Source organism: Lepisosteus oculatus, chromosome 14 (assembly GCF_040954835.1).
Source record: "Lepisosteus oculatus isolate fLepOcu1 chromosome 14, fLepOcu1.hap2, whole genome shotgun sequence".
Taxonomy (NCBI): Eukaryota; Metazoa; Chordata; class Actinopteri; order Semionotiformes; family Lepisosteidae; genus Lepisosteus; species Lepisosteus oculatus.
The window spans coordinates 51,006,225-51,032,485 of NC_090709.1; the positions used below are offsets into that span (position 1 = coordinate 51,006,225).

General features: G+C 44.1%; 1 protein-coding gene and 1 non-coding gene across 2 annotated transcripts; both read right to left on the minus strand.

The window, feature by feature from the left end:
- Nucleotides 1-8,457: 8,457 nt before the first annotated feature.
- LOC138243013 (zona pellucida sperm-binding protein 3-like) lies at nucleotides 8,458-10,682 on the minus strand. The gene is made up of 8 exons (XM_069198510.1): nucleotides 10,052-10,682; nucleotides 9,835-9,950; nucleotides 9,656-9,762; nucleotides 9,402-9,576; nucleotides 9,213-9,330; nucleotides 8,940-9,040; nucleotides 8,789-8,862; nucleotides 8,458-8,619 (listed from the first exon to the last, which is right to left on the minus strand). The coding sequence occupies exons 1-6, from the start codon at nucleotides 10,607-10,609 to the stop codon at nucleotides 8,963-8,965; spliced, it is 1,152 nt and encodes a 383-aa protein (XP_069054611.1). The 5' UTR covers nucleotides 10,610-10,682; the 3' UTR covers nucleotides 8,458-8,619; nucleotides 8,789-8,862; nucleotides 8,940-8,962.
- Nucleotides 10,683-18,276: 7,594 nt separating this feature from the next.
- Nucleotides 18,277-18,334, minus strand: LOC138243754 (U7 small nuclear RNA). The gene has a single exon (XR_011192372.1). It is a non-coding gene; the product is annotated as a U7 small nuclear RNA (small nuclear RNA).
- Between the last annotated feature and the right edge of the window lie 7,927 nt (nucleotides 18,335-26,261).

The window sequence follows — 26,261 nt, forward strand, 5'->3', positions numbered from 1 at the left end:
GTCTCAGTGGTTGCCTCGGTGATTGATGGCTCTTCTCCCTCGCAGGGTGACGGCAAACGTCTTCAGAGAGGGAGTCTCCCACGCACGGCTTTTCTTTATCAAGAGCTGAGACAACAGAAACAGACTTCCAAATGACATGAATTACTTCTTGAGCGTTTATGACTGTCTTTAAAAGCTGAGAGCAGGTGAAAAAGTCTTTGGAAATGAGGCAATGACTGCTGACAGTAAACAGAGCTGACGCTCAGCTGCAGACAAGCGCTCCTCGTTAGCATAGTGCTGAGTACCCCCGCTTGTTGCGCGGGAGACTGAGGTACGTTTCTGTGACAGGGCGCTGGTTTAATTTTTTAACAACCTGACTTCACTTAAAAAAGTATGTACTGTGTACTACGTTTCGGACTAGATAGTGCAGTAGAATATGGAGATCATCTCCAGCTTTGAGCTCAACTGCAACAAGAAGTCATGCTAAATGTAGTATAGTGAGTAGACATCGCCAGACAACAGAACGAGAGAGTAGAAGGCAGGAATATATGGTGTAAGGGCGTGATCTGTGTAGTTAATAAAATAGTTAAAATAATATAAAAACGTCTCTTTATTAAGATACACAACATTGAAGGCGACGAGAGATGAGTGCTTGACGGACTCAAAGCGAGTGCAGTGCAGATTTTAGTTCTCTTCCTGTTAGAAACGAACTTCTGAATTTTCGGACTTTTCGTTTAGCTTGCGCCATGGAAGATATGGTAGCCGCGCCGAGAAGCTTTGCTTATGCCCAGCTTTTTCCACCGCTTCTACTGAACCTCGGAGCCCCGGATTTGTATACGGAATACAAGATATGGATGGAGTCGTACAGATTTTTTCTTAAATAGCCAGTGGATCTACAGAAGCTCAGGATGCCGTGAGACGTGCTACATTACTGCACTGTATCGGGGCTTCCGTGCAGCGGATTTTCGCCAACCTCCCTGGAGAAAAAGACTGTAGATGCCTTAGACGCATCCTTTACACCGCGGAGAAATGTGGTTTTGGAACGGCATAAATTTAGGCAGAGAACTTAGTCTCAGGGCGAATCTGTTGATGCTTTTGTGACTGCACTAAGAGAACTGGCTAAATCTTGTGACTTTGGAGTATTGGAAACTGACATGTTAAGAGATCAACTTGTGGAAAAATGTGCACATAAGAGACTATAAATTGCTGCAGGAGGAAGGGCTGACTATAGAAAGAGCTCTTACAGTCGCTAGAATTCATGAAGCAGCTCAAGCAGAATCAAGAATGCTTTCTGACCACAGTGACAAAGTGACACTGAACGGGGCGCTCGCTCAAACTTTACAAACAAAAGCCGAGCAGCAGGATGCAGTCATGCTAGAGAAATAGAAGAACAGGGGACGGCTGACATTACATGTTACAGGTGCGGACTAACAATGCACAAAGCAGATGAATGCGGAACGTGTACAGCAAAATGTCTACACTGCAAGAAAACAGGACATTCTGCACGTCTGCAGAACATCACGTCCGAGTTTAAGGACAAGTATCCCTTTTATTGTTGTTGCTGCCTCCGGTTTACATTTGGCGATGTAAACCAGATTCAGAAAAAAATAATTTGAACGGTCTTCGACCGGGGTAAAGTTAGCTCGAAGTTCGAAAACGATTTTGGCACGCCTGTAGCGCTTTCACGAAACCTCTTAGAGTTGCGAGAATGCTTGTTTTGTGTATAAAATACATTGTGGATGCTTTCTCAGCCTTTACTTTTTCGGTTTTATGACATTTTTTTGACCATGCACGAATATTCTTTTGTCCATATCTTCGCAATGGAAGCACAGAACGCCGTCAAACCAAATGCATCTTAAAGACCACGACTTGTGGATATTTCCACAGCCTTTACATCAAACTATCAGTGAGCTAATTATCTTTTTTTAAACCTCCGGTTTTTCATCGATGCGTAATTACGCACGAACTGGAACCCGGGGGACCGCTGTGTGCACACGTTCACAACGCGAGAAATACTGTTCAATACGGCTTCATGCGAAAAACCCGTATATGACCATAGGAAGCAGAACAGCGCAGTCTCCCATTACCCAGACTGTAAGCACGGGAATAAAGCTTTGTTTGATTTCTGAAACCCTTCCTTTACGCCCTGTTTTCATTCAGGTAAGGGTCAACTATATTGAAAATACTACTGACAGCAGGAAGATTAAAATATTCTTTACTCAGCAGCTTATTAAAAACAGCTCCCATGATGTTCAAACCGATTTTTTACACAGAACACTGACACAGCTTTGCATTCTGAATCTCTTTTTCTCATGCTTTTATTTAATGTGGCACAATGCACTGGGATAGGGGTATTCTGTTCACAAACCAATAGCATTTAAACCACAGCACCCACAATGCTGCAAGTGTTTTGCACACTAAGCAGGTCCTCTGACTTTTCCCAGCTTTGTTTTGGGTTGTGGAACCTTTCTTTATATTTTTTAGGATTTTCTGAAGATAACACTACAGGTAATACACTGGGATAGGTGGGTCGTCTTCATGGCTCAATAGCATTTCAAATACAGCACCCACACTGCTGTACCCAAGTGTTTTACACACCAGACAGGCCCCCTAACTTTATATAACCTTGCTGTGGCTGTGGCCCCTTTCTTTATTTTTTTATGATTTTCTGAAGATAACACTACAGGTAACACAGTGCGATAGGTGGGTAGTCTTCATGGCTCAATAGCATTTCAAATACAACAGCCACACTGCTGAAACCAAGTGTTTTACACACCACACAGGTCCCCTAACCTTATACAACCTTTCTGTGGTTGATACCAGAGTGGTCCAGGAGGGGGATTCAGGTGTCTCGGGGGCATTCTTGTTTTTCTATGAGTTCAGGTTGATTCTGTTGATTCTGTCATGAATCTCCCTCACGCAGGCAAGCGCTCCCGCATTCCTACGAGCTCTCCCCATACCAAACGTGCACATGTCAATCAGTCCTCTGCTTAAACCCTCATCTGCCCCCCGGTCATTGCTCACGATTGAGATTCTCTCCCGGAGCTTACCTACTAACTACACCTTTGCCTTACTACGACTTCTCCCCTGGACCTCGACCCCGCTTTTCCGACAACCGCTTTAGCCACTCGATTTTGTACCTTCGCCTGTTTTACGCTTTCTCGGATTCTGACCCCAGCCTGTCTCTTCGTTTACGCCTCTGCCTACCGACGCAACTTCTACGCCTTCCCGGACTCCGACCCCTGCCAGTCCCTCGACTACGCCTCCGCCTGTCGATTCTGTGCCTATGCCTGTACTACGCCTTCCCGGACTCAGACCCCTGCCTGTTTACTCCGACTACGCCTGCGTCTCGCGCCAACCCTACCAAGGGCACCGCATTGGATCCCTATCCTCAGCAGTCAGCCCCTGCGTGACAGGTTCTGAGTGTCTTGGTTACATCCGTTTGTGTGTATAGATGAAAAAGCTATTGAAGAGCACCCCCACACCCCCCACCCGTCTCGGTGGAAGTTGCCATATTCAAAAAATCCTAAAAAGATAATTAAAGTTGCACACAACAAAGCATGACTGTGAAAGGTCAGGAGGCCTGCCTAGTGAGCACAACACTTGATTACAGTAAAAAAAACCATTAAAAAATAAAGAAATGTTCCACAACTCAAACCGAGGTTGTATAAGGTTTACCACACACAAAATTCCAATGTCCATAGGAAGGCAGAATAAAATCCAGAACTGTGTTGGTGATATCGATAAACAGGGCTCATGTTCACAACAAAACTTTACTGTATAAAAAGTTAAAATTCGTAAATATATATTTTTTTTATTATGCAAAGTGTCTGTTAAACCATTCATGAAGGATTTTTAGACAAAAAAACACACCATTATATGAGAAAATATATTTACTATATCTGCATTTAACTCACTTTTTAACAATTTCAATTTCAAGGCCGATATAAATTGTTGCCCTGCTTTTTTGTCATAAATACACAAGCTTGTTATGTCTTGTGTCAGAAATAAACTGCATGAAATTTGCTAAAGCAACAAAAAGTAAGCGCCACAAAGAAGACAGACATTTGCGTTTATAGTGCAATGTTATCTCGAGCCTTTAAAATTACTTTAAATGCAATTTGTTTTTCTCTGTGGCTCTAAGGCTTTGTCATTTACTGTAGTTATTGAGGAGAACATTATGTTAATCATATAGATGAAACGTTTAATATATTCAAGTGGGTAGCTACGTCAGCATGCGTATCTGCAAAGGAACAAGTAATATTGTAGGTTTATTATATGCTGAAAAGAGAAGAGAGAAAACAAACCTGAAGAAGGTTTCACAGCTGAAACGTTGTGTTTTCTCTCTTCTCTTTTCAGCATGGAATAAACCTATTACTTGTTCCTTTAATATATTGTTCGGTTTGACTCAAAATGCTTTATTACTACAAGAGAGAATCATAGTATGGAGGATGAGACAAATTTATGATTTCTTGGAAGAAAATGTCTTTTCTTTGCATTCGAAATGAATCGAAACTTTAGCTCGACACACAAACCCTTTGTCATTTTTAAAGATATAATATTTTTAAACAAACAGTATAGAAAACTTTTTTTTTTACTAAGCAATTTTGGCTGGGGGCGACGCATTACTAGTAGTGGCGCTGAGGTCACTATGGTGCAGTTGAGCACCGTAAGATTAGGGCCAGTGACGTAATGTATAACGCATCTGACTGTCTGAAGATCAGCTCCTCCTCTGAGCTCAATAGCAATGCAAAACTGTGCGAAACAAAGCTGGAGAGCAGCTGATCTTGTGCTCAGTAGTCAGTACGGTGCTGAGGGTTCAGTTCTGGCGTTGTTCTAATTAGCACGAACTGCAATGGCTCTGAATCTGACCATTTCTATGGAAGCCCGTTTCAGCCAGGGAGTAAAAATAAAAACGCGCTATGGTATCTCAGAATTCCGACTTAGTAACTGAGAATTGCGACTTAAAAACTCAGAATTCCGACTTTATATCTCGTAGTTGCGACTTAATATCTCACATTTGGGACTTCAAAATAACCCATATTTCATTGTCTGTCCTTTTGTTATTGTAACGGATTCGGGTTCCAGGGCTTGTGCCCTCGCCGCTCCCACCCTAGTTCGTGCCTCACTGCATTGGCTCGAACCCAGGCCTTGCCAGCTGAGCTAAAGAAGAGTTTCTTTTTTAAGTAAAAAAGGACATACAATGGAAATATTAAAAATGTATAAGTTTCAGCTTTTATAATTGTGAATTATTCTGGATGTGAAGTGTCTATTTCTGTATCTTATTTCATATTCTGTCTTTGTTTTTGTATTTCTGGTGTTTAAATAAAAAAAGAATTTAAAAGCCCACCGTCCACTATTCCATCCGTGTACTATGGAAGCCTCACTACCGGAAATGGGATTCCATAAAAATTAGTGGAATTAATTTGATTTTTATCAGGGCACTGTACAAGACAAGTCTTCAGGCTTATAGATCCTATGATCTTGTACGATTCATCAATATAGTGTAACGGAACGACCGACATACAATTTGTAGTTCAGGTGGGTAGCTGCGTCAGCATGCGTGGGCTGCAAAGGAACAAGTAATAGGTTTATTCCATGCTGAAAAAAAAGAAGAAAGAAAATATGTTTTGGCCAAAACGTACCAGTAAACTTTACATTAACAATACCAGCCAACGATACATTATCATTTCACAACGGTTCTACAGGAATCTACAGCAGAGCCCTGAGTTGACTCCCGGAGTCCCACTGAGCCCATAGAATTCCACATCACCCATCACTCCTGCGCACAGTCCGCTGAGAGCGCCTGTCCATAAACTACTGGATTGAGAATGGGATCAAATAATTCCCCATTTTCTTAATTCTACATCAAAGGACTGTTAAAGGTCTATTTGAAGGCATCGATTTGTATTCTTAAACCAGATGAACGCCTGGAATAAGTTAATATTACTTTAAAAAATAAACAGTCGTGCTACAGTACTCCAGTTGAAGGCACGCTTCTAGCTTTGCGGTACTCTGGTGCGTCACAAATTTATGTTTGAATTTCTGTGGATGAACTACTATAGGTGTACCCTCGCTCACTTTCTTTAGCGACAGTCGTTACTCCTCATCTGAGTGATGTATTTGCCTTGTTTACAGTTAACTTCCCTGCAAGGAATATTCACCTCAGAGCTCTCTTTCACAGACTGCAGGCGCTATGTTTGTTAACAGGTATTATAGTGATGACATCTTTCTGTATGATCAGGACAGGAGCTCCAAGTCCACTGTGTTGTGGCTGCAGTACAATTTTAGCTTATTATTATAACACTTTTTAACAGCGACAGATTCTTAAGATCACGAGGTGTTTACGATATTATTTCAGTATTAAGCTGTTACTACATTCGGAACTGTCCCATAGGATTCAGTGTTCCATTAGTTTGGCACTAAACTGCTTAGTCTATTGCAGGAATTGTACTTAGTCCTGTCCTGTAGTGTCCTCTAGAGAGCAGCAGCTGTTTCCTTGGGCTCATTGCAATTGGGAACATTGTGATTACTGAGCAAGGGACTAAAGTCAGCAGACGAGCGAGTTGCAAATCGGCATTTATCTGGCGTACAGAGCTGCATGCTAATCTCTGGATCATCTCCAGTTAATGCGATGCTGTTCTTACCTTGCACTTGACCCAATCTGACTACTGGCAACAACAACCCTGTTATTACAAATAAACTTCTTGTGTACCTACCGTGATACAGAAGTTTGCTGGAGAGGTTTGGCAGCCTATATTCAGTCAAAGGTGTGTGTGCAGATCACTGTGATATACAGGCATCAACAAACTGACATACAATATTAAATGTTTAACTGATAAAACCCAAATGAACCAAACCTGAATAAATTAGTGGTGGAAAGGAGTCTTTTTATATAGCAAAAGGTCTCTGAGCCTTTGGTAATAACGATGGGTATATAACCCATTGTCCTCAATATTAGAAATGAATCCTTGAGCACTGCTGTTGTACCAACAGTCCTCAAAAGTGCTGCCAGTACCCCCGTCCCATAAAAGCCTAACATTACCCTTTCTTGCATAAACTCTAGAACCTGCCTTCACATTTCAGTTGCAGTTTAATCTATTATCACCCTACTCCCCACTTCATAACCTTCACTCTAATTCTGGTCTCCTAACTGTCCCCCAAGCCCGTCTACACTGTAAGGGTGACAGGGCCTTTTCCTGTTATGCCCCCAGGCTCTGGAACTCTCTGCCCAAGGATAGCAGAGTCACCTTCCCTAAACTCCTTCAAATTCAGACTCAACACCTTCATCTGTAGAAGAGCCTTTACTGAACTGGTTCCATTCTTTACCCCTCTGCTTCTACTTTCCTTAGTACCACCATCCATGGTCTCCTCTGTCTATTGGAATTGTTTTATCCTGTGTATTCTTATTGTAATTCTGTCAAGTGCTTTGAGAAGCCACCTTCAGAACCATTATATAAAATAGTTTATCCTAAATCCTTGAAGCTTTAATAGGGCAGTGCAGTAGGGCTAAAAATTAGTGTTAGTGGGCCAGCAGGATTTGTGCAAGTTATAGGTAGTCACAAAGGAAGACTAGGATTCACTTGAAATTCATGACATGGGACACTGAAACAGTGGAGAGGCTTTGTGTAGTAAGCGTTCAGTCTCAATCTACACAGTCTGTGCTGGTGGTAGAGGTGGTTGTGAACACCCGCCTTCCCAAGTAGAGTCAAGTACGGGGCATAGCGGAGAGTCAAGTCCCAGTCAAGTACTGGGATCTCCAGTCTCAATCCTAATACTTCCCCATGACTGTCCAATACCACTGCTGTGAAACCAACACCCATAAGATAAGACCTCAGAGATTCTAACTACACCATTAATCACTGATGTTTTTGCACCAGTATTGTTCCTCTGCTAAGGATGGGAAGGCCTACTTTACACCAAGCCCCTGTTGACAACTCCTTCCTTGCGTTTCTTTTAGTCAGTTTGTGCAGCCTAGAATAGGACACCAGATCTCACTCTTACTGGGCACTACAGTAGCAACTCACACTCCATAAGCACTACCCATCTCAGAAACAGGAGGATTTCCAGTATATTGAACACCTCCATCTCTCTCACAGTAAAAAAAAAAAAAGTCACAATGCCCTGCCCAAGGAATAGTGCGGCCATCTTCCCCCACTACAACGCTTTATTACTCCAGTCATTTTCAGTCCTCATTGGCAGCAATACGGGAAGCATTCTTGAAAGGGGAACCCCCACAAATACTTCCCTTGAATTCCTCCACCCCATTCAAACCTATAAACCATAAAGAAACAAGGGCAGGCAGAAGGGTCTTTCACAGCTTTATTGAGATGTTGCCATTACAAGGCAAGTGGAGGCAGGAGAGTCACAAGGGCCAGGCTGGAGCCTTCATTCAGGCACCTGCGGAGGAAGAAGGAGAACAATCCAGCTGAACTGCAGGACACCACCCCTACAGGAGCTCCTCCTGCCAGACCCTACCTGTCCACTGGCCAACATCTCCAAAGTCCTCTGCTCCCTCCACATCTTCACTGGTGCTCTGAGGGTCTCCCTCCTCATCCTCAGTCCAGTCAGCTCCCACATCCAGAGGAGCTTCTACTGGTGCCACAGCCACCCAACTGCTGGTCACCAGGCTCCTGGTACCTGTGGACAAGCAACACCCAGGAGTGAGGGATCTGCTATACCCAGAGTCCCACAGTGATGCTACTCATCTAAACAGTCTTTGTCCAGCATGGGATCATTCCTCAGTTGTCCAAGCATGGTTGTCTCTTGAGCAGAGATGCATCCACAAGGGATAGAGAACCAGACCCACCTTCATTCCGACTGCCAGCACACCTGGACTCACAGCAGGCACAGACCGCATGGTCACCATACAGCTCCTCCCACCTGGAGGAGAGGAGGACAGGTGAGGCCTCCACCTGGCATGTCCCAGAGCACCCTCAGCAAGCTTCTTGCAGAAGTACCTCTTAGCCTCCCTGTTGTAGGTTCAGGACTTGGTCCCTGGTGTTGCTTTAGCAGGAGCCACAGCCATGACACAGTGCATGTACAGCTCAGTCACTTCATGCTGCAAGAGGGAAGGTCACAGCATTAAGGGATCAAGGCCAATAGAGGGACAGAGAAGGACCTTCTGCCATCAGTGAAGGCAAGCTGGCAGCTCTAGGCACTACAGCTGCCACAGTCTGGAAGGACTGGAAGTCTGGAGAGCAGGAAGGCTGAGCAGCCTTTGAGAGCAGTACCTTCCTGGACAGCTTCTTCTGGAAGAGGAAGGCATCAATCGTGAAGCGGAGCACATCCTTCCGCTTGGAGGGGACAAACCTGGACAGGCAGCCATCTGCCTTGCTGTCCACCATGCACCTGGGGACAAGGACGAACCCCTGCAGGCTCTCGGGGCTCCTGCCCACCTCTTCTCCCAGAAGGGGCCGTACCCCAAGTTGTCGATCACAGGGAAACGGGGCTGGGAGTTCTGGTCCGGTTTCTCCGTTACATAACACGAGTGGATGTACAGCCTCTGCTCTGCTGTGGCAAAGTAGGCAGTGGCCTGGAAGTACATGGGCTGACCCAGGAAGTACTCATCCTTAGGAGAGAGCCGGACCCAGCGGGCTGGAGAGAGAGAGGCAGCATTACACCTGCACACAGCACCCCCTGCAGGCAGGAGGAGCCACTCACTCAAGGAGCTTACAGTTGGTGGTGAGCAGCACAAAGCTGTATTTGTTCTTCAGGTCCTTGAAGAAGGTCCTTCTCCTGGCCCACGTGGGGACATAGCCAACCTTGTAGGAGTAGTGGAACCTGCAGAACAGAGGGGATGAGGGGCATCTGGACACTTTCCTAGCGGCTTCTCAGCAGCAGAGCCCTGCCTACCTGTTGTAGGAGCACTTGACCGGCACAGAGAAGGGAATGAAGCGATGCACAGGTGCACTGGAGGAGGGCGGGGCATAGCGGAGAGTGTTGGAGTACACCAGGCGGCCCTGGACAACCTGCAGGGTCACAGAGGAAGGGATATTCCCAGGAAAGGCAACCCCGACACTGGCCCTACAGCTCACGTCGATACACTGCCTGTAGATGAAGACCCCCTTACCGATCGCTCGGTGCTGCACTCGTGAAGCCCGTAGATGAAGTAGAAGTAACGGCGTGTGGTTCGGCTGACGCTGCAGTTGCCCAAGGTCACCTCTGATGGCCGACAGCTGAAGCCGAACAGGAGCCGACTGACCCTCACGTACATCCTGCTGGAGTCGCACCACACGGCCACTCCTCGGGTGCCCCCGATGGCCGGGCGAGCCGGCTGCCGCCCTCGCTGGGGAGGAAACAGAACGCTCTTGATATAGGCGGGTAAGGGGCGGCTGCCGGCTTCGGGCTTCATCTTCTCCTTGTCGAAGTAGGGCGAGTACGCGTCTCTGGACACGGGAAGGCGGCGAAAGTCGTGAGCCAAGGACTGCGAGTCGTTCTCGCTTGCAGACAGGTCTTCGGAGGACGCATCTGCCAGGTTCAAGTCCTCCAACTGGGCTGCGTCTTCAGGAGCCGGGAGGTCGGCCTGGAGCGCCAATTCCCGAGAGTCCCAGCCAGCCGGCCCGGCGGAGACCAGTGCGGGGAGCCCGGCCCCTGTGCACAGGCACAGCATAAAGAGAAACGAGCGCATCGCCAAATTAACGTCCCGCTCAATTGCTACAGGAGTAAAATAAGTAAACCACAAAACTGTGTTGAAGCAAGAAAGCATAAAGTGTGAACGCGGTGACTAGGTTTTTATACTGGCAGGACCTGCTACCACACCTGGTCACACTATCGCTCAATCAACACAATCAATTACATACAGAGACCCGGATTGTTCTCAGCGTCTAATTAAAACCTGCTTCCAGTCTGAGGCGGGACTCCGTGAAGCAGCCTGCACACTTTCCCGTGTGTATCTGAGCTCAGCGGAAGAGTTCCACGTAATTTCGACAGAATTAAATCACCCACAGGTGTAAAATTTGCTCAGATTAATTTATTGTTCAATTAGTTTCTAATTTACGAGGACAGTGTGTTAAACTCGCTGTCAGACAGAGTACGGAACATGCGACAAGTCCGTCCACACTTTCTTTTATCGAGGGGGCTGATCTATCAACACGTACCGCAATGAAAATAATTTTACTATTTTTCATGTGTAATTGCATGTCATATTAAAATATGTAATACAAGCATTTCTTTGTTTTCCAGTAAAGAAATACTGATCAGCTTTTGACATGATCTGATAATAATTTGTCTGATTTTCCAGAGATTGCTTTTGCTTCGCAGCACTGAGAACCTACGGAAGCCCGTTTCCGCCAGGGAGTAAAAAAAAACGCACTATGGTATCTCTGAATTGTGACTTAAAATCATAGAATTGCGACCTAAAAACTCAGAATTTTGACTTTATCTCTCACATTTGCGACTTCGAAATAGCCCATATTTCATTGTCTGTCCTTTTGTTATTGTAACGGATTCGGGGTCTTGCTAGCTAGAACCCGAATCCGTTACAATAACAAAAGGACAGACAATGAAATATGGGCTATTTCGAAGTTGCAAATGTGAAATATAAAGTCGGAGTTGTGAGTTACTAAGTCGGAATTCTGCGATACCATAGCGCGTTTTTTTGTAACTCCCTGGTGGAAACGGGCTTTCATACATTTCAATTAGTCTGATCAGTGTAGGACAAGTTAATGTAGAATTATTACTTTGTCTCTTGTTCGTATATAAATGAATGTCTCTGACAACTTAATGTTAGTTTTTAATTTAGTTTTAGTTTTACGATGTAGGTCAAACGTTGACATATGCACGAGTATAGGAAATGTCTCCCTCCTGATTCAGCTCATGCTCCATAGGAGAGAAGTGATTCCTCCTGCTTCTCGTACAACTATATCAGAACAGAAGCCCGTGTCACCCAGCTCTGATTCAAGAGCGACTCATATCTTTAGCCCCTTTTTTTATTCGTGATCCTAATTTTCTTTAGTTATGATCAATATTGAACTTTTTCTAAATAAAACGACAAAAATCAAACATGCAGGCAGACATTTTAAAAAGTATAAGGAGTTGACAGGGTGCCCCTTTGGAATAGTTGTCAGAAAATGTGAGAAAAGGAAACTTACATTACAAGCTCTCACACACAGCATTAGAGATTGGAATCTGATTGTAAAAAAAAAACTACCCGTCTCCCCAGCATTTAACGGTGCTGTTGTTTTTATTTTACATATTGTTAGCATTTTAATTAATTGTTAAAAGATTGATACACAAATCGCTAAATAAGAAAACGTAAAAACCCTAGCTGTAAGCAACTGGCCATTCATATTCCTGAATTTTAAATCCCTGTGTTTTTCTGTATCCGAATGCCTGGTGCAGCTATTTTGAAAGCAGTCTATGATTTACTGTATTGCAAAAGCGTATTGTTGCCACCAAGGAAAAAAAATCCTCAGTTATCGTAAATAAGAAATACCAAATTATCTCCTAATTACGAGATAGTAACTGTATCATATGTGTGTATGAACAACCTATTACATTTGCAATGGCAGTACCTACAGGCTATCGAAAGGTTTGCTGGCACTGTGGGTTTAGTGTTCCTGACAATGTGCACGCTGAGAAATGCGCACGGACTGACTTTCTTATCGCAATGAAAATGTTACTGCTTGTACCTCATGTAAACACAGTTTTAACCATTAGCACACTCATATATATCCTGAATCAAGAACGAATGTGACCTGGAATCCATTGTACCGCTTCAAACTGAAAGTCAGATATTTAGTCTCAAAACTACGTAACTCAGGATTTTTTTTTCCCTTGATGGCAGCATTGGCTTCTGTTATTTAGATTCAACCACTGAATAGGTTGGTTTTGTGTTTTTAGCTATTGAACATAACTGGTAAGTTTAAGTCAATTCTTGTTACTCTTTCCGCTCGAAAGAGCTGTATTAATTCCGGTGCACCTGTCTCCACAGGAAAGTTATTGCTGCCCTCAAACCAATGTACTGCAGCTTGTGGCCACATGTTCCTGCTGTCAGCCTGTGTTACCATGTTAGACATATTACTGCTCCAGTACAGTAGTAAAAGAGGAAACGAATGCAAACACTGTTTAGGAAAAACACACACGTCTCAGGCCTTAACCATGACAAGGATGGGATTTGAACCTAGACGAGCAGAGCACAATGGATTAGCAATCCAAAAAGTGACTCTTGTTTAATTTTCTTTTCGCTTGCTCGATTTGTAGTACGCTCCTCAATCCTTACAACCGATAAACAAAACGGCTTCATGTGCCACATCGTTCTGCTGCAGGTACGGTTTGTACCGTGTATTAGGCGAACCCGAATAAAATATTTCAAATATGTGAAGAATTTCATGAAACCTGAAAAAAGAAGATCACAGCCAATGTCAGCAATTCGGAGCCTGTAGCAGCTTCAACAGAACAAAACGATCTGAAGCCGCAATACTTTCATAGAGTGTATTGTGAGACTCTAACCACGTTGTTGCTATTACTGCTACTTCTGCTGCCGTTGCTTTAAACTCTACTCAAAGGGCAAGTAAAGTTGTACAAGAAATAGACTACTTTGAGCCGTCCAAATTCCATTATGTGAATTTAAGCTTTTTGTTTATTAATAACAGCATTAGTAATACAATGCGTGCTCAGAAACCTTACTTATTAGCTCATGAAGCAATAGTGTTTCGACAATTTGAGGTCTTCAAAAAGTAAACGCTGAAGTTTTTATACTTCCTTGTGAGCAGATCACCTTAGATATAGAAAAGGAAAACTTACTCACCTGTTGCTTTTATTGCAATATCTGAATCGAGACCCAAGCGCTAAGAAAGCTGAATAACGCAAAAGTAATAAACCCGATTTTAATGTAGATACACATGTTCTAATGCACCCTTCATTACAAGACAGTCTATTTCTCGAAAGCGTGTTATGTAAAAAAGAGAAAAACGAAAATATATGGATGACAATATTTAAAAGCTGAAGATTTTACTTTTGAGAAAATGTCATTTTATGTATCTAGACGCTTTTTAACCACTGCTTTTAGAACTTTGCTGTGCTTCCTGAATCATTTTCAGTGTTATAAACTGGGCGTGGAAGTAGCGATCACTTTGTAGAACAGTTGATAGACTGGAGCTGTTCAGACTACTCTTGTTATTCCTCAAATGCTTCCATCATTTTTCTTTCAGGCTAGGACGCGAGTGTGTACATGTGTTTGGTTTTCGTTTCACTGATTCTCATTGAAGATTTGTGACAAGGAAAGAATCAGTTGCCTCGGAAAGCAGAAGGTTTGGTTCTCAACGATCTTGAAGACACGCCCATGTAGAGCAGCGTGTGATGATTCGTACTATAAAAGACCAAGTGCTCAAAGTGACGTCTGCGTTTGCCATTGAAACTTTTAATCTCGGGCGCACTTTTAGAAAGCAAAGATAGAGCAGTTGTGTTGAATCACACTATGGCAGCTGTCAGCAGAGTGGTGCAGCGGAAGCGTGCTGGGCCCATAACCCAGAGGTCGATGGATCGAAACCATCCTCTGCTATGTATTTTTAGTATTTTTTTATGCACGATTGATAAGCACACCATCAGTTTAATGAAGTGCATTAAAACTGATTTTTCTCTCGTGTGTATGCAAGCTTCACACTTACGGTACTCTTTCATCTTTACCAATAGCAGAGACCCAAATGTATCTTTGGTTGTTCTGCGATCCTTGATAGTTTCCTCAAATCCTTCAAATGAACATCCATATCAAACCAATTGTGTTTATATATATTACAATTAAGGTACATATTAAAAATATCAACGCACATTTGTATAATGCTCATTTAATAATAATTGTCAAAGATTGTCAAGTTCTCCAACAAATGAACAAATGATCAACAAATGATGATTAATCTCTTCTTGAATATAATCTCAAAAAAGAACCATTAAGGTTTACTAAGATCAAAGCTTAATCAGTGTATTTAGTTTAGCTTGCATCATAGTAATTGAGCAATAAAGTCTGTCCTAATTAAAGAGTACCCAAAGTTTGAAAGTACAACATAGAATAAGAGTACCTTTAATTGCTCTTAAAATATTTGTGTCTCCCAGGCACCTCTTTTGTCTTTGATCTTTCTGGTTTGTGCCAGCGAAGTTGAATTCCATGATCAGTTAATTTGTCTTAAGTCTGAAAATTAAATTATGACTGAGCTTAGACATTTCTCAAGCGAGTTTTCACTCAACGTTTATTTACTCAAATATTTAGTATCAAATGTACTACTGTAATCCTTAGATTTTAAAAGACAATTTAGCAGTTTTACACCTTGCAAATTCAGTGGTTAACAAGGTATCTTTAAGCTAAATTTTGTGGATATTTTAACTTGATCAAAGTAAAAATGTAATGTAAAAACATTTAAAAAATCTATAAGCAATACCTTAACAACACTGTGAACACACTTTCTTTGAAATCATTGTTGCCTACTCTCCAAAGTTGGTTTATCTGGAAATAATATTATATTAGAAATAATATTAGAAGCTATTTTTACTACTGGATCTTCACTAATCAACTAATCAGACATACCCATTACACATTTTCACATTTTAACTCCACTTTTCTGCAGTATTTGCTAAGTCCTAGAATACAAAGTGGCAATATTTCAAAGTTCAAAAGTTGTAGTAATTTCTTAGAACATGAAGCTTTTTATAAAACACTTTATTTTGGCATTAAAAAATTAGCAAGATTATACATTATAAACTAAAAATAAGAATGTATGCCAGAGATGGATCCTATTAATCAGATGTAAGCTGTCATATAATGACCTATCTGTAACCTATAATACTAGTAGTGAATATTTTCTACACCACAGAGAGAATATAATATCATACCAGTAGGTTTTGATTGTCCATGTTGTCAAGGACTCACTTGTGTGTACAGGACTCTTCCATTGTGCTCAGCCTCTTGATGTGGAATTGGGAGTTCACCAGTTCTGTACGCTTTCCCACATGCCTCAGTTCATCTCTGATCTCTATCAGGAGACCCAATACCCGAAACTCTGAAATCATTCACATTTTGTATCAGCATTTGTAAGGAATTAGGTCAGGATTTTTTTACACTATTGTTATATTAGCATCACTGTAGTGTTGCTAATGTGCTACATGCAATTTATAATCCTAAAAATGTAAAATTCCCACATTTGTAGTTGATTTTGCGTGATCTTCACCTTCACACTATTTTATATGCCATTTATTGCTTATTAACGTACTATTTTTAATCAAAATAATATTAAGACCTGTATGTATTCAAATAGTATTATCATTATTTATACTTACGCATCAAAAGACAATTGCTGAGAAAAACATGACAGTATTTAACCTAAATGGCAAACAACAAATATCAGCAATGCATTGTGGTATATAACCAGAAAAGATGCTGTGTTAGATATGTTTTCAATTTCAATTATATATGCATTTATTAATGTTGTCAATATTATTACGGTTGCAATTTAACCATGGTGAGAATCCCTGCCTGTCATACAGGAGTGTAGGGTTTGATTCCTGACAGGGAGCTAAGGAGCTTTTTCTATGACCTGTTTACAATTTAAACTGTAGTGTGAGACACCTTTCTTCTACAGAAATCTATTTTTTAAAAAGGAGATGAATTAGTTATAACAACACAAAACATCAAAGTGAAGTTGCTTTTCAGCAACCCCTTGGCTACATGGGAATTTAGTTTTTTTGACAGCAGGGTCATTTGCAAAATTAAACAAGGAATTGATTCACTCCTGTGGAATACTGTATAAAATGGAAGACAGGTTTGATATGGAAACAACTACACACATTTTAGTTTTTTTTCCAATTGTACTCCCATCAAAGTGACATAAGAAAAGTCATTGTCAGAAGTGGGATATGAAAACAAGCCACCAGGGGAGACCGATGTAATAACTTCACCAGAAATATATTGAAAACAAATGGGCTGTCACTAAGGAAATTCATAGAGAAATACAGGTCCCACCATAAAACACCATAAGGAGTGCAAAATATGTTAAGTTATTTCTGTACTTCATCAGTGTCGGTAAAAGAGGGACTCAAGGACACAAAGACTCTAGTTTGGGATTCAGGCTGAGAAAGGGAAGTGTGACTTTGGACACAGGGCATTGCATAGAGGAACAAATGGCGCAACGAAACAAAATGCCAAAACCCCTTTTTGAACCAGGGACCTTTAGAGCATCAGTCTAGGGCTTTCTCAGCTGAGCTATTTCATCCTCTGTGTACGATCTAACCTCTGCTGTCTGCAGTAGCCTCCCAAAGTTCGAGCATGAGTCTCTGAGGTTTGGTAGATACATCTTCTTCCTGAGTAATGTAGGATCAACTTCTTCAGGCTGGAGGAAGGGCTTGCATTTCGGCAGTAGTAACTGACTGAGTAGTGACTTCTAGGACCTGGTCTTATCAGGTTGCTTTGCCACGTTTGTCAGTTCTGCTGAAAAGACCCGTCTCTAGGAAATTTAGGAAGCAGAAGAATGACTATCTGACATGATCTGCTGGCTGTTTGATGTGATGTGATGAATGACACAGGAAATTCGAATTCTTGCAATAAGACAAAACAAGATCCATAAAACACTGGCAGGAGTGCAAAATGTGAGAAGATAAAAAGACACCTGTTTCTGCCCAATTTCAAACAGGGGATCTTGCGCATGTGTGATGAATGTGATAATCACAATATTACAGAAATGACAGCAGCATTGAACATGGCGAGACGTAAAAGATTGTTAATTCCCTTCAAATACTCAGTGTGTTTATTCTGCTGTATTAATTTACTGTGCTCATCCGGCAGTAACAAACCTGTTATCTACACACTGCTCCCAGAGCTGGATAGGTGACTCCACATTCTACAGCTCTCTAGCAAAAGAGGAAGTCAGACTACAGAAATGGAGTAAATCTCCTCTTCAGAATGTGGAAATATATTCCTGAGAGAAGTCCTTTCTCGAAGTTCAACACTCTCTGCAAGTCACCCATTCCCACCTTGCGCAGTGTAGTGGTTATCACATTCTCTTAACACACCAAAGGGTTTCAGTTTGAAAGCGGGCAAAAACAAGTGATCACTTTTTGCATATTTGTCACTGCTGAGGTTGCTTTATGGGTCTATTTTCTATACTGTGCTGATCAATTGGAAATCAAATGGCAAAAAAGACCCGTTCCCACACCTAAGGTCAAATATTAGGAATCAAAACTGTTCAAGTGTATGGAAGCACACAGCTTTATTAAGACTTCCAAGCGCAAGATCTTTTTATTCCTAAAAGACCCTATTTATGTTGTATGAGAAATATTAATATTAATACAGAATCTTTTTTCACAAAATAAATGGGCTTCCTGACTTCAGAAAGCCTTCTAGACAAATACTAAAAGAGAAAAAATTCCATTTGGTAAATGAAATGAAAACACAAACCCTACCAAACCTTGAGTACAGGCCATTCAGGGTGATAATACAAAACCATTTATAATTCAACAAATAAAACCTGTCAACTGGTAATCACAGCTACCCATAAAAAAACTGAAGTGGCAATACACAGTAGGTGACTCTTGAGTGCAAGTTAAATCCATGCAAGAAGGGGGTTTAGTGTTACATTTCCAAATCAGATATGCAAATGAGAGATCTGGCCCAGCCAATCTCAAAGCTCCCTTGGTCTGGAATGGAGCTGCTCCCCTCTTCTAGTTATTCACACTGGTGTTAGGTTACATATTAGCACACTTCATCTAATTCAGTTGTTTCAGAAAAAAAAGTAAGCAAATAAACTGGTTTTATTTGTTGGAGCTTCACCAATCTGTTTTTCCACCAAATAAATTGGCTTTCTGACTTCAGAAAAACCTTCCATTTATTTTTTAAGAACTATTTTAATTTCACAAACAAACACAAAGAATCACAAAATAGGAAACTTTAATAAATATACCCAAAACAATATATATGAAACCATCTATTTAGGTTATTGTGCTGGTTAATAAGACAGAATTAAGCGTTGGTATGCTCCTAAAAGAGGCCCCATCTCACCCTCCATCTCTGTGGTGCGGCCACAGAGAAAGAATTCATGCAAGCTGATTTAAGATGTTTTCTTGTGATAAGAAACCAGCTCCCAAAGGGGGATGCACTTAGCTAAGCCTGGCTATCATGATCAATGGTCAGCCATTGGCGCCTATCTGTCTAGGGAGTGCGAGTTGGACATCTGGATTGCATTCCTAAGTGTCAGGACTAAGTGACTCATATCTCACCTTGACCAACCAATCAGGGACTGGCAGGGCGTGGTAATACCACGTGGGTCTACAATGCCCGCCAAACTCTCAACCAATCAGCACACATCTGGGTCTTGATCAAAAAGGGAGCGCAAGCTCAGTTCTGGGCTCTCCTTGGCCATTTTCGTGCATCCTCAGAGACAATCACGTGACAACTGCTGTTGTCTGCAAAAGGACTTGGACTTTGTTCTAAGCGCGAGGCCGAGGAACCCGTACGTACTCAGAATTCTACCAACGTGAATGCTCCGCTTGATCAACGGCAGCCTACAGTTGGACCCTCGTCGACAACCTGAATAGCTTATTCAGAAGCAGCGCTGGACCGGGAACGAACCAGTTTCTTCCCAGGCAAAAGAGTGACTTGTGAGGACTCGCGGTCACACTCTGTGCATAGAGACTTTCTACTAGCCAGCCGGACTGCTGGTAGATCCCCTCGGAGCAACGACTGCCCTGCGCGCCGCAGTCAGATTCCTCCGCCCGTCCTACTCCGAGCTGCACCTCGACTGGTTGGCCGGTAGCCAGAGGACGCCGACACAACGCCCATTGGACAACCTCTGCAACAGAGTCTGCAACAGAGCCTGTCAGCTGGTTTGGTGTTCGTGCCGGGAATTCCAAATCCCAACACAGTGGATAAGTAAACCCCATGTTCTACATTGCGTCTCGAGAATTCAATTGTACCTCAACACAAGTTGTTATCAATTTAATTCATGAGTAATGTATTTACTTCCGAGTTTAGAGTAACAGTGGGTAATAACACTGATTAGCGATTTGGTAACCGAACGATATATATTGACATATATTCTCTGTTGTGTATCTCTTTGTGTTTGCATCTCTTCGAGATTATATACCTTGTATATTGATAACCCTCACCGTAAGGTCTGCCGCTCGTATCTAGGCAGACTGATATATGTTTGTTGCACAGTTATATTAATAAATGTATCCCGTGTATTGAACCCGTGTGTGTGCGTTGTTAGTTGTTCTGACGATTGATTTTCTAAAAGCCCCGACGAACAACCTCGTGATTACTGCTACAATTAATAATTGTCTCAGTAAACCCATCAAAACCACTACATTTAATGGCGTCCCTGGGTGGGCGGAGTTAAGAATGAAATGAGAATCAATCGCACAGAATAACTGATATTGCTGTGAGTTCAAGTTCAGCACAGCGCCGCGGCTTCTATACGCGAATACCGGGTGTGCTGATAACTGCGCAAAGAAATCCCCCTGTTTTCTAAAGTTTAGTGTAACGTGTGCTGATTGGAAATCCATCTGCTCGGGTGTTTAAATTCCATACTGTATTTTAGTAAAAAGAAAAAAAAAAGTAATACTCTTAACGTTTCTCTGACGTAATCACAATGGCTGCTAAAATGTCTGAAGTGGAGTCGCTTATAAGTACTATTTCTAGCGACGACAATCCTGGTTACTGGAGCGGTATCGAAAAGTTGAACTTTGATGATATTGAGAAGCTGCAAGTAGATTTAGTAGCCAAGGTAGCGAACCAGCTTAACACAGGAGGGTCCGTGAACGCAGTTCAGGTCCTATCGAGTTTCGCCTTAAATCTAGCTAAACAGCTGGAACTGTCTTTGTCCGAGCTGTCAAAGTTTCAAAAGCTTCAGGGAAAGCTAGAAAGATATAAGGCGGAGCGAGTTGAGTTGCTGGATATAATCAGAGAAAAGAGAGTGAAAAATGAGGAAAGTGAAGACAGACTCAGGGAAGTTTTAGGTAAATTAGATGACCTGTCTGCTAGAGAAACTGCGGCTGAGGTAGCTAGGAGAGACCTGGAAGCGAGCTTGAAAGAAAAAGAAAAAGAAATTGAGAGTTTAAATGAACTCAGCCAGGAAAGGCAAAAGGAGTTAGATGCTTTCGTACTGGAAGCAAAACAGGCTAGATCCCACTTGCGTGCCAGCCCACCTAGCAGCCCGGAGCGCTCACCCAGCGCGCCGGGAGGAGGTTTCTCCCGGCCAGGGTCTGTGGTCGGATCGGCATGGGGGAGATCGCCGAGTCCTGCGCGAGACACAAGGGCGATGCAATTCAGGCAGAGACCCCCTGCTCCTGATCACGGCCGTCCCCCTGCCCGCGGAGAAACCGTAAAAATTAACCTCCACTCCCTGAGGCAGTTAGCTAAAGATGTAGAAAGGTTTGACCCGTCAGTGTCAGGGAATAATGTGGAAACCTACATCGATGAGCTGAGACATACTTTGCAGTTTATGCCCGGAGCGTCCGAACAGGAAAAGGCTATGTTAGTAAGGAAAACTACTAGCCGAGCGGTACACGAGTGGATGTCCAGACAAGGACCGGAGGTCTGTAATAGCTTTGAGGAGCTGTGTCAGGCAATGATCGGAGAATTTTCGGCTTTTATCGATCCCATAGCTGCCGTGGCCGCTGCGCACCATATTAAGCACGAAAAAGCTGAAGCCCCTCGCGACTACTATGAGAGGCTTAGGCGCACTTATTTTGCAGGGCGGAATGAAGAGGGTTGCGAAGAGAACGTGAATTTCAAAGGTTTATTCATTGTTAATCTGCATCCCTCAGTCAGAAAAATGATTGTGATGCACACACTCAAAAAGCCTGGGGAGCTGAAGTCTCTGCTTCCTCAGAGCGAAAACCTGCTAAAACGGCCGTGTTCACCACTAAAGCCAGCAGGGTTGACGACTCGCCTCAGCTTGAGGGAGCTGAGGTTCCTGAGCCCGCTAAGCCCCGGCGCAAAATAGGCAGGCAGGACCGCACTAAGCGTCAGAGCTGCCGTGAGCGCTACGGGGAAGGCAAGGGCTCAGGCAGAGCCTATCATAAGGCTGGACGAAGGGAGTCGACTGCAGCCCGCTTGGCCCGGCTTGAACAAGCCCTGTGTCATGATATTAGTCCCCCCTCCTTAAGGGTGCTCCAGCCCTTTCACTTAAGACTTTATTCTCTGCACCTGTTTCCCATTCCCAGCCCACCTTAAAAGCCAGGTGCTGACGCTCATCCGGTCTCTGCATCTGATTTCCATATCGTGCGAGTCCGGGACCTGTTTATATCTCTAGGTTTAAAACAGAGCCACTACTCATTGGCCAAGACCTGCTTGACAGGCTGGAGCCTCTGGTGGACTGCAAGCGTGGAAAATTGTGGGCTCAGGTCAAAAACCCTAAGCCTGTCGCAAAGCAAAAAGGGGGGTTCAGTGGTTATGCTGTGATCACACAGTGCCCACTGAACACTATAGCTGAGTTGGAGGTTCCTCCTGGTTCCTCTGGACGAAAAATAAATGTCTCTTCTTGCTTTCCAAAACTACAGGGAAGTCGTGCCCTGGCCAAGGTCCCAACAGCCTCCATGCCACAGGAGCGGTGCTCCGAGCAGCCGCCTGATCCACCAGGTAAAGCAAACCCCTTTCACATCACTAAAAAGGAGCGGATCTCCCCACTTGGTGATGAAAAGGAGCTTTCCCTGTGCACCCTGGCACCCAAGAGGGGTCAGGACCACCACCCCGCCGGGGTGGAAAGGATCCAGATGGCAAGAGAGCAGGTTGGTGAAGTAGCCCTCACCCTTAGCTCTGAGAGGTCCTCTATTAGTGAGGATCTGCTTGAGCAGCTGTCACAGGGCCACCGCCAGGTGCCCCTGGTGCAACATTCACAGGTTAGACAGGAGGTCCAGCTGGACACTGGGACTACTGCGCTGTGGACACATCTGATCCCAGATGGCGATTCCCTCTGCTGTGATCCAGGGAACCTGCAGTCAGGTAACATTATTTCTCACAACTACCAGGTAGTGAGAGAGACCGACCTGATTGTTCCTGCCTCAACGGCAGGGTTTCCAACACACCCAGTCCCCAAGAAGGGACAGGGAATGAAAGCCGAGCCGGTTTTCTTACAGCCACCAGCTCAGTCTGTCAGTCTGAGTCTGACCAACAGTGGTTCAGCCATACTGGAGCTGGATGCTCAAGCCACCCGCCTGCCAGCGCAGGACATCGCAAAGAGGGGTGTCAGAATCCCCGCCTGCACTGACATGGGCCTGGTGGGTGATAGCGAGTTCAAAGACAGTGAACTAGCTATCCCAGTGCTGGGGCAGCTCCCTGAACCCCTAGCGAGGGAAGGGGGGAGCGAGCAGGTGTCCTACACCCACACCCAGTGAACGATTGTAAACATGCCGATAGAGGGATTCCTCAATCAGGAGGGGTGCAGGGTGGACCTGAACAGTGAGAATGGGGTAACAATCCCAGATCACTCAGGTGCTCCAGATGACCACTCAGCCGAGGGTCAGGCATGGTCCACCGCTGCACCGCCCCCTGCAGGGTTCCTAGAGCACAGGCATGAACAAATCAAAAAAGCAGATGCCCTGGAAATGGAGGAGCAGCATCAGCAGCTGCGTCAGATCTCCCCAGATTTCCAGGATGTTGGTGCCCAGGATGCCACATGGCATACTGAGAAAGACACCATGTACACGCTGCGCCAGCTTAGAAAGTCGACAGTCACTCAGAAGGAGATGACTGGGATCAGCCACCCTTAAAAACTTTTGGGAGGACTGATTGCTGCCGCCACTGTTGTGCATTTGCTCTTTTTGGTAGGTTTGTTTGTTACCGGCACTCTCACCCTGACTGCCCCAAGAAGGCAGGTGTCAGAAATGCCAGAGGGTAGTGAAAGACTGTATCAACAGAAGCAGCGGCTGGAAAGCCTAGGGAAAACCTTACAGGGCACAATATTAGCAGTAAACCTTCATGCAGCAGTGTTAAATAACACCCTCCACACCGTGGGCAGGATTGTCGACGTGTTACAGTAGGATTATGCTTACGTGCAACAGGTCAGAATGCTGATGCAGGATTTGCTTAGGGAGCTTAGTGCCACGGTAACTAGCCTAGCCATGGGACAGATTCCAACCTACTTGGTTCCATTGTCCTTGGTAGAAGAAGTACTGAGGACCACCACTTCTGAGATGGTGCAGCCAGTGCAAGTACATCTTGCATACAGTCTAGGCAGTGCCATTCCCATACATGTCAACCCCGAAGCCAAGGAAATAGGTTTCCTGTTGAACCTTCCCATCGTGAGTAGCAAGGATATCTATAGACTCAAGTCTATATCGAACGTTGGCTTCTGGAGGGGGGACATGCATGTGAAGTTGACCACCCCACCGCTCGTAGCTTACCAGGAGGATGATCCGAATTTGTACCTTGTTCCAAACCTGGAACTGTGTATATCAACCAAGGATATCCACTGGGTATGCCCAAGTAAGCCATTCCTTAGGGACACAACTCAGAGGTTGTGTGGTATCAGAAAGGGGGCTGCCACTGAAAAGTGTAAAGCCACAGTGACGAGCAAACGTGAGGTTAACGAACCCCAGGTTGAGCAGGTGGGAAAGAAATGGCTGGTCAGCACACCACAATTAACGGTTACAATAACCTATGACAGACAGGATACAGCTACCGAAGTGCAGCTACCCAACCAAACAGTTTTTCTACAAGTTCCTGAAGGAGCTATAGTGCATCTCAACGATTTAGCACTGTATCACCTGGAGTCAGAACTGTATGAAACGGAACTCGAGATTGTGGACGCTTTCAGAGGACACAGCGTTGACTTGGATGAGAGAATCCAAGAGACAGTAAGCCTTGAGGGTGTACAGTTACTCGAATTTGTTCTCAACGACACAAACTTAAAAATTACGCTGGTAGGTCCCAAGCACAGTCGTTGTGGATCCTCTGGGGCGCTGGGAACAGTAAACGTGGTCATCTTGACACTGCTGCTGGGTAGCTGGATCATGGCTGGGGTAATGTGTTGGATGCTGTTCTCTTGTATCAAAGCCTTGCGGGGTAGTTTGAATGAGACAAAGGGAGCAATGGTGTATCACCGAAATCAGGTAACCACTCCCAAACGTCTGCCTGCTGCAGAGCTATCCGATACTGATAGTGAACTGCCGGAAGTTTAAGGTCTAGGGCTAATAATGATGCCCGATGCATCATTTCTATGTACCTTATAACTGAGAGCAGGTATACGCAATGTTCTTTCCAACACTATTTCCTGTACAAATTCTCGAGAGGTAATGTGAATATTGGGTGGTAGAATCCACCGTGGTACAACAGACATCACTTAACTCTGTTTTTGTTTTGAAGGCAACAACGCCTCAGGACCTCGTGACCTTCAAAAAGGGGGGTTATATGTAGCGGCAATTCTTGTTAATACAGAAATAAGCGTTGGTATGCTGTCCTAAAGGAGGCCCCATCTCACCCTCCATCTCTGTGGTGCTGCCACAGAGAAAGTATTTATGCAGGCTGATTTAAGATGTTTTCTTTTGATAAGGAACAAGCTCCCAGACGGGGATGCGCTTAGCTAAGCCTGGCTATCATGATCAATGGTCAGCCATTGGCGCCTATCAGTCTAGGGAGTGCCGAATGGACATCTGGACTGCATTCCTAAGTGTCAAGAGTAAGTGACTTATATCTCATCTTGACCAACCAATCAGGGACTGGCAGGGCGTGGTAATACCACGTGGGTCTCCAACGCCCGCCAAACTCTCAACCAATCAGCACACATCTGGGCCTTGGTCAAAAAGGGAGTGCAAGCTCAGATCGGGGCTCTCCTTGGCCATTTTCGCGCATCCTCAGAGACAATCACGTGACAACTGCTGTTGTCTGCAAAAGGACTTGGACTTTGTTCTAAGCGCGAGGCCGAGGATCCCGTACGTACTCAGAATTCTACCAACGTGAATGCTCTGCTTGATCAACGGCAGCCTACAGTTGGACCCTTGTCGACAACCTGAATAGCTTATTCAGAAGCAGCGCTGGACCGGGAACGAACCAGCTTCTTCCCGGGCCAAAGAGTGACTTGTGAGGACTCGTGGTCACACTCTGTGCATAGAGACTTTCTACTAGCCAGCCAGACTCCTGGTAGATCCCCTCGGAGCAACGACTGCCCTGCGCGCCGCAGTCAGATTTCTCCGCCCGTCCTACTCCGAGCTGCACCTTGACTGGTTGGCTGGTAGCCAGAGGACGCCGACACAACGCCCATTGGACAACCGCTGCAACAGAGTCTGCAACAGAGCCTGTCAGCTGGTTTGGTGTTCGTGTCGGGAGATTCCAAATCCATACACAGTGGATAAGTAAACCC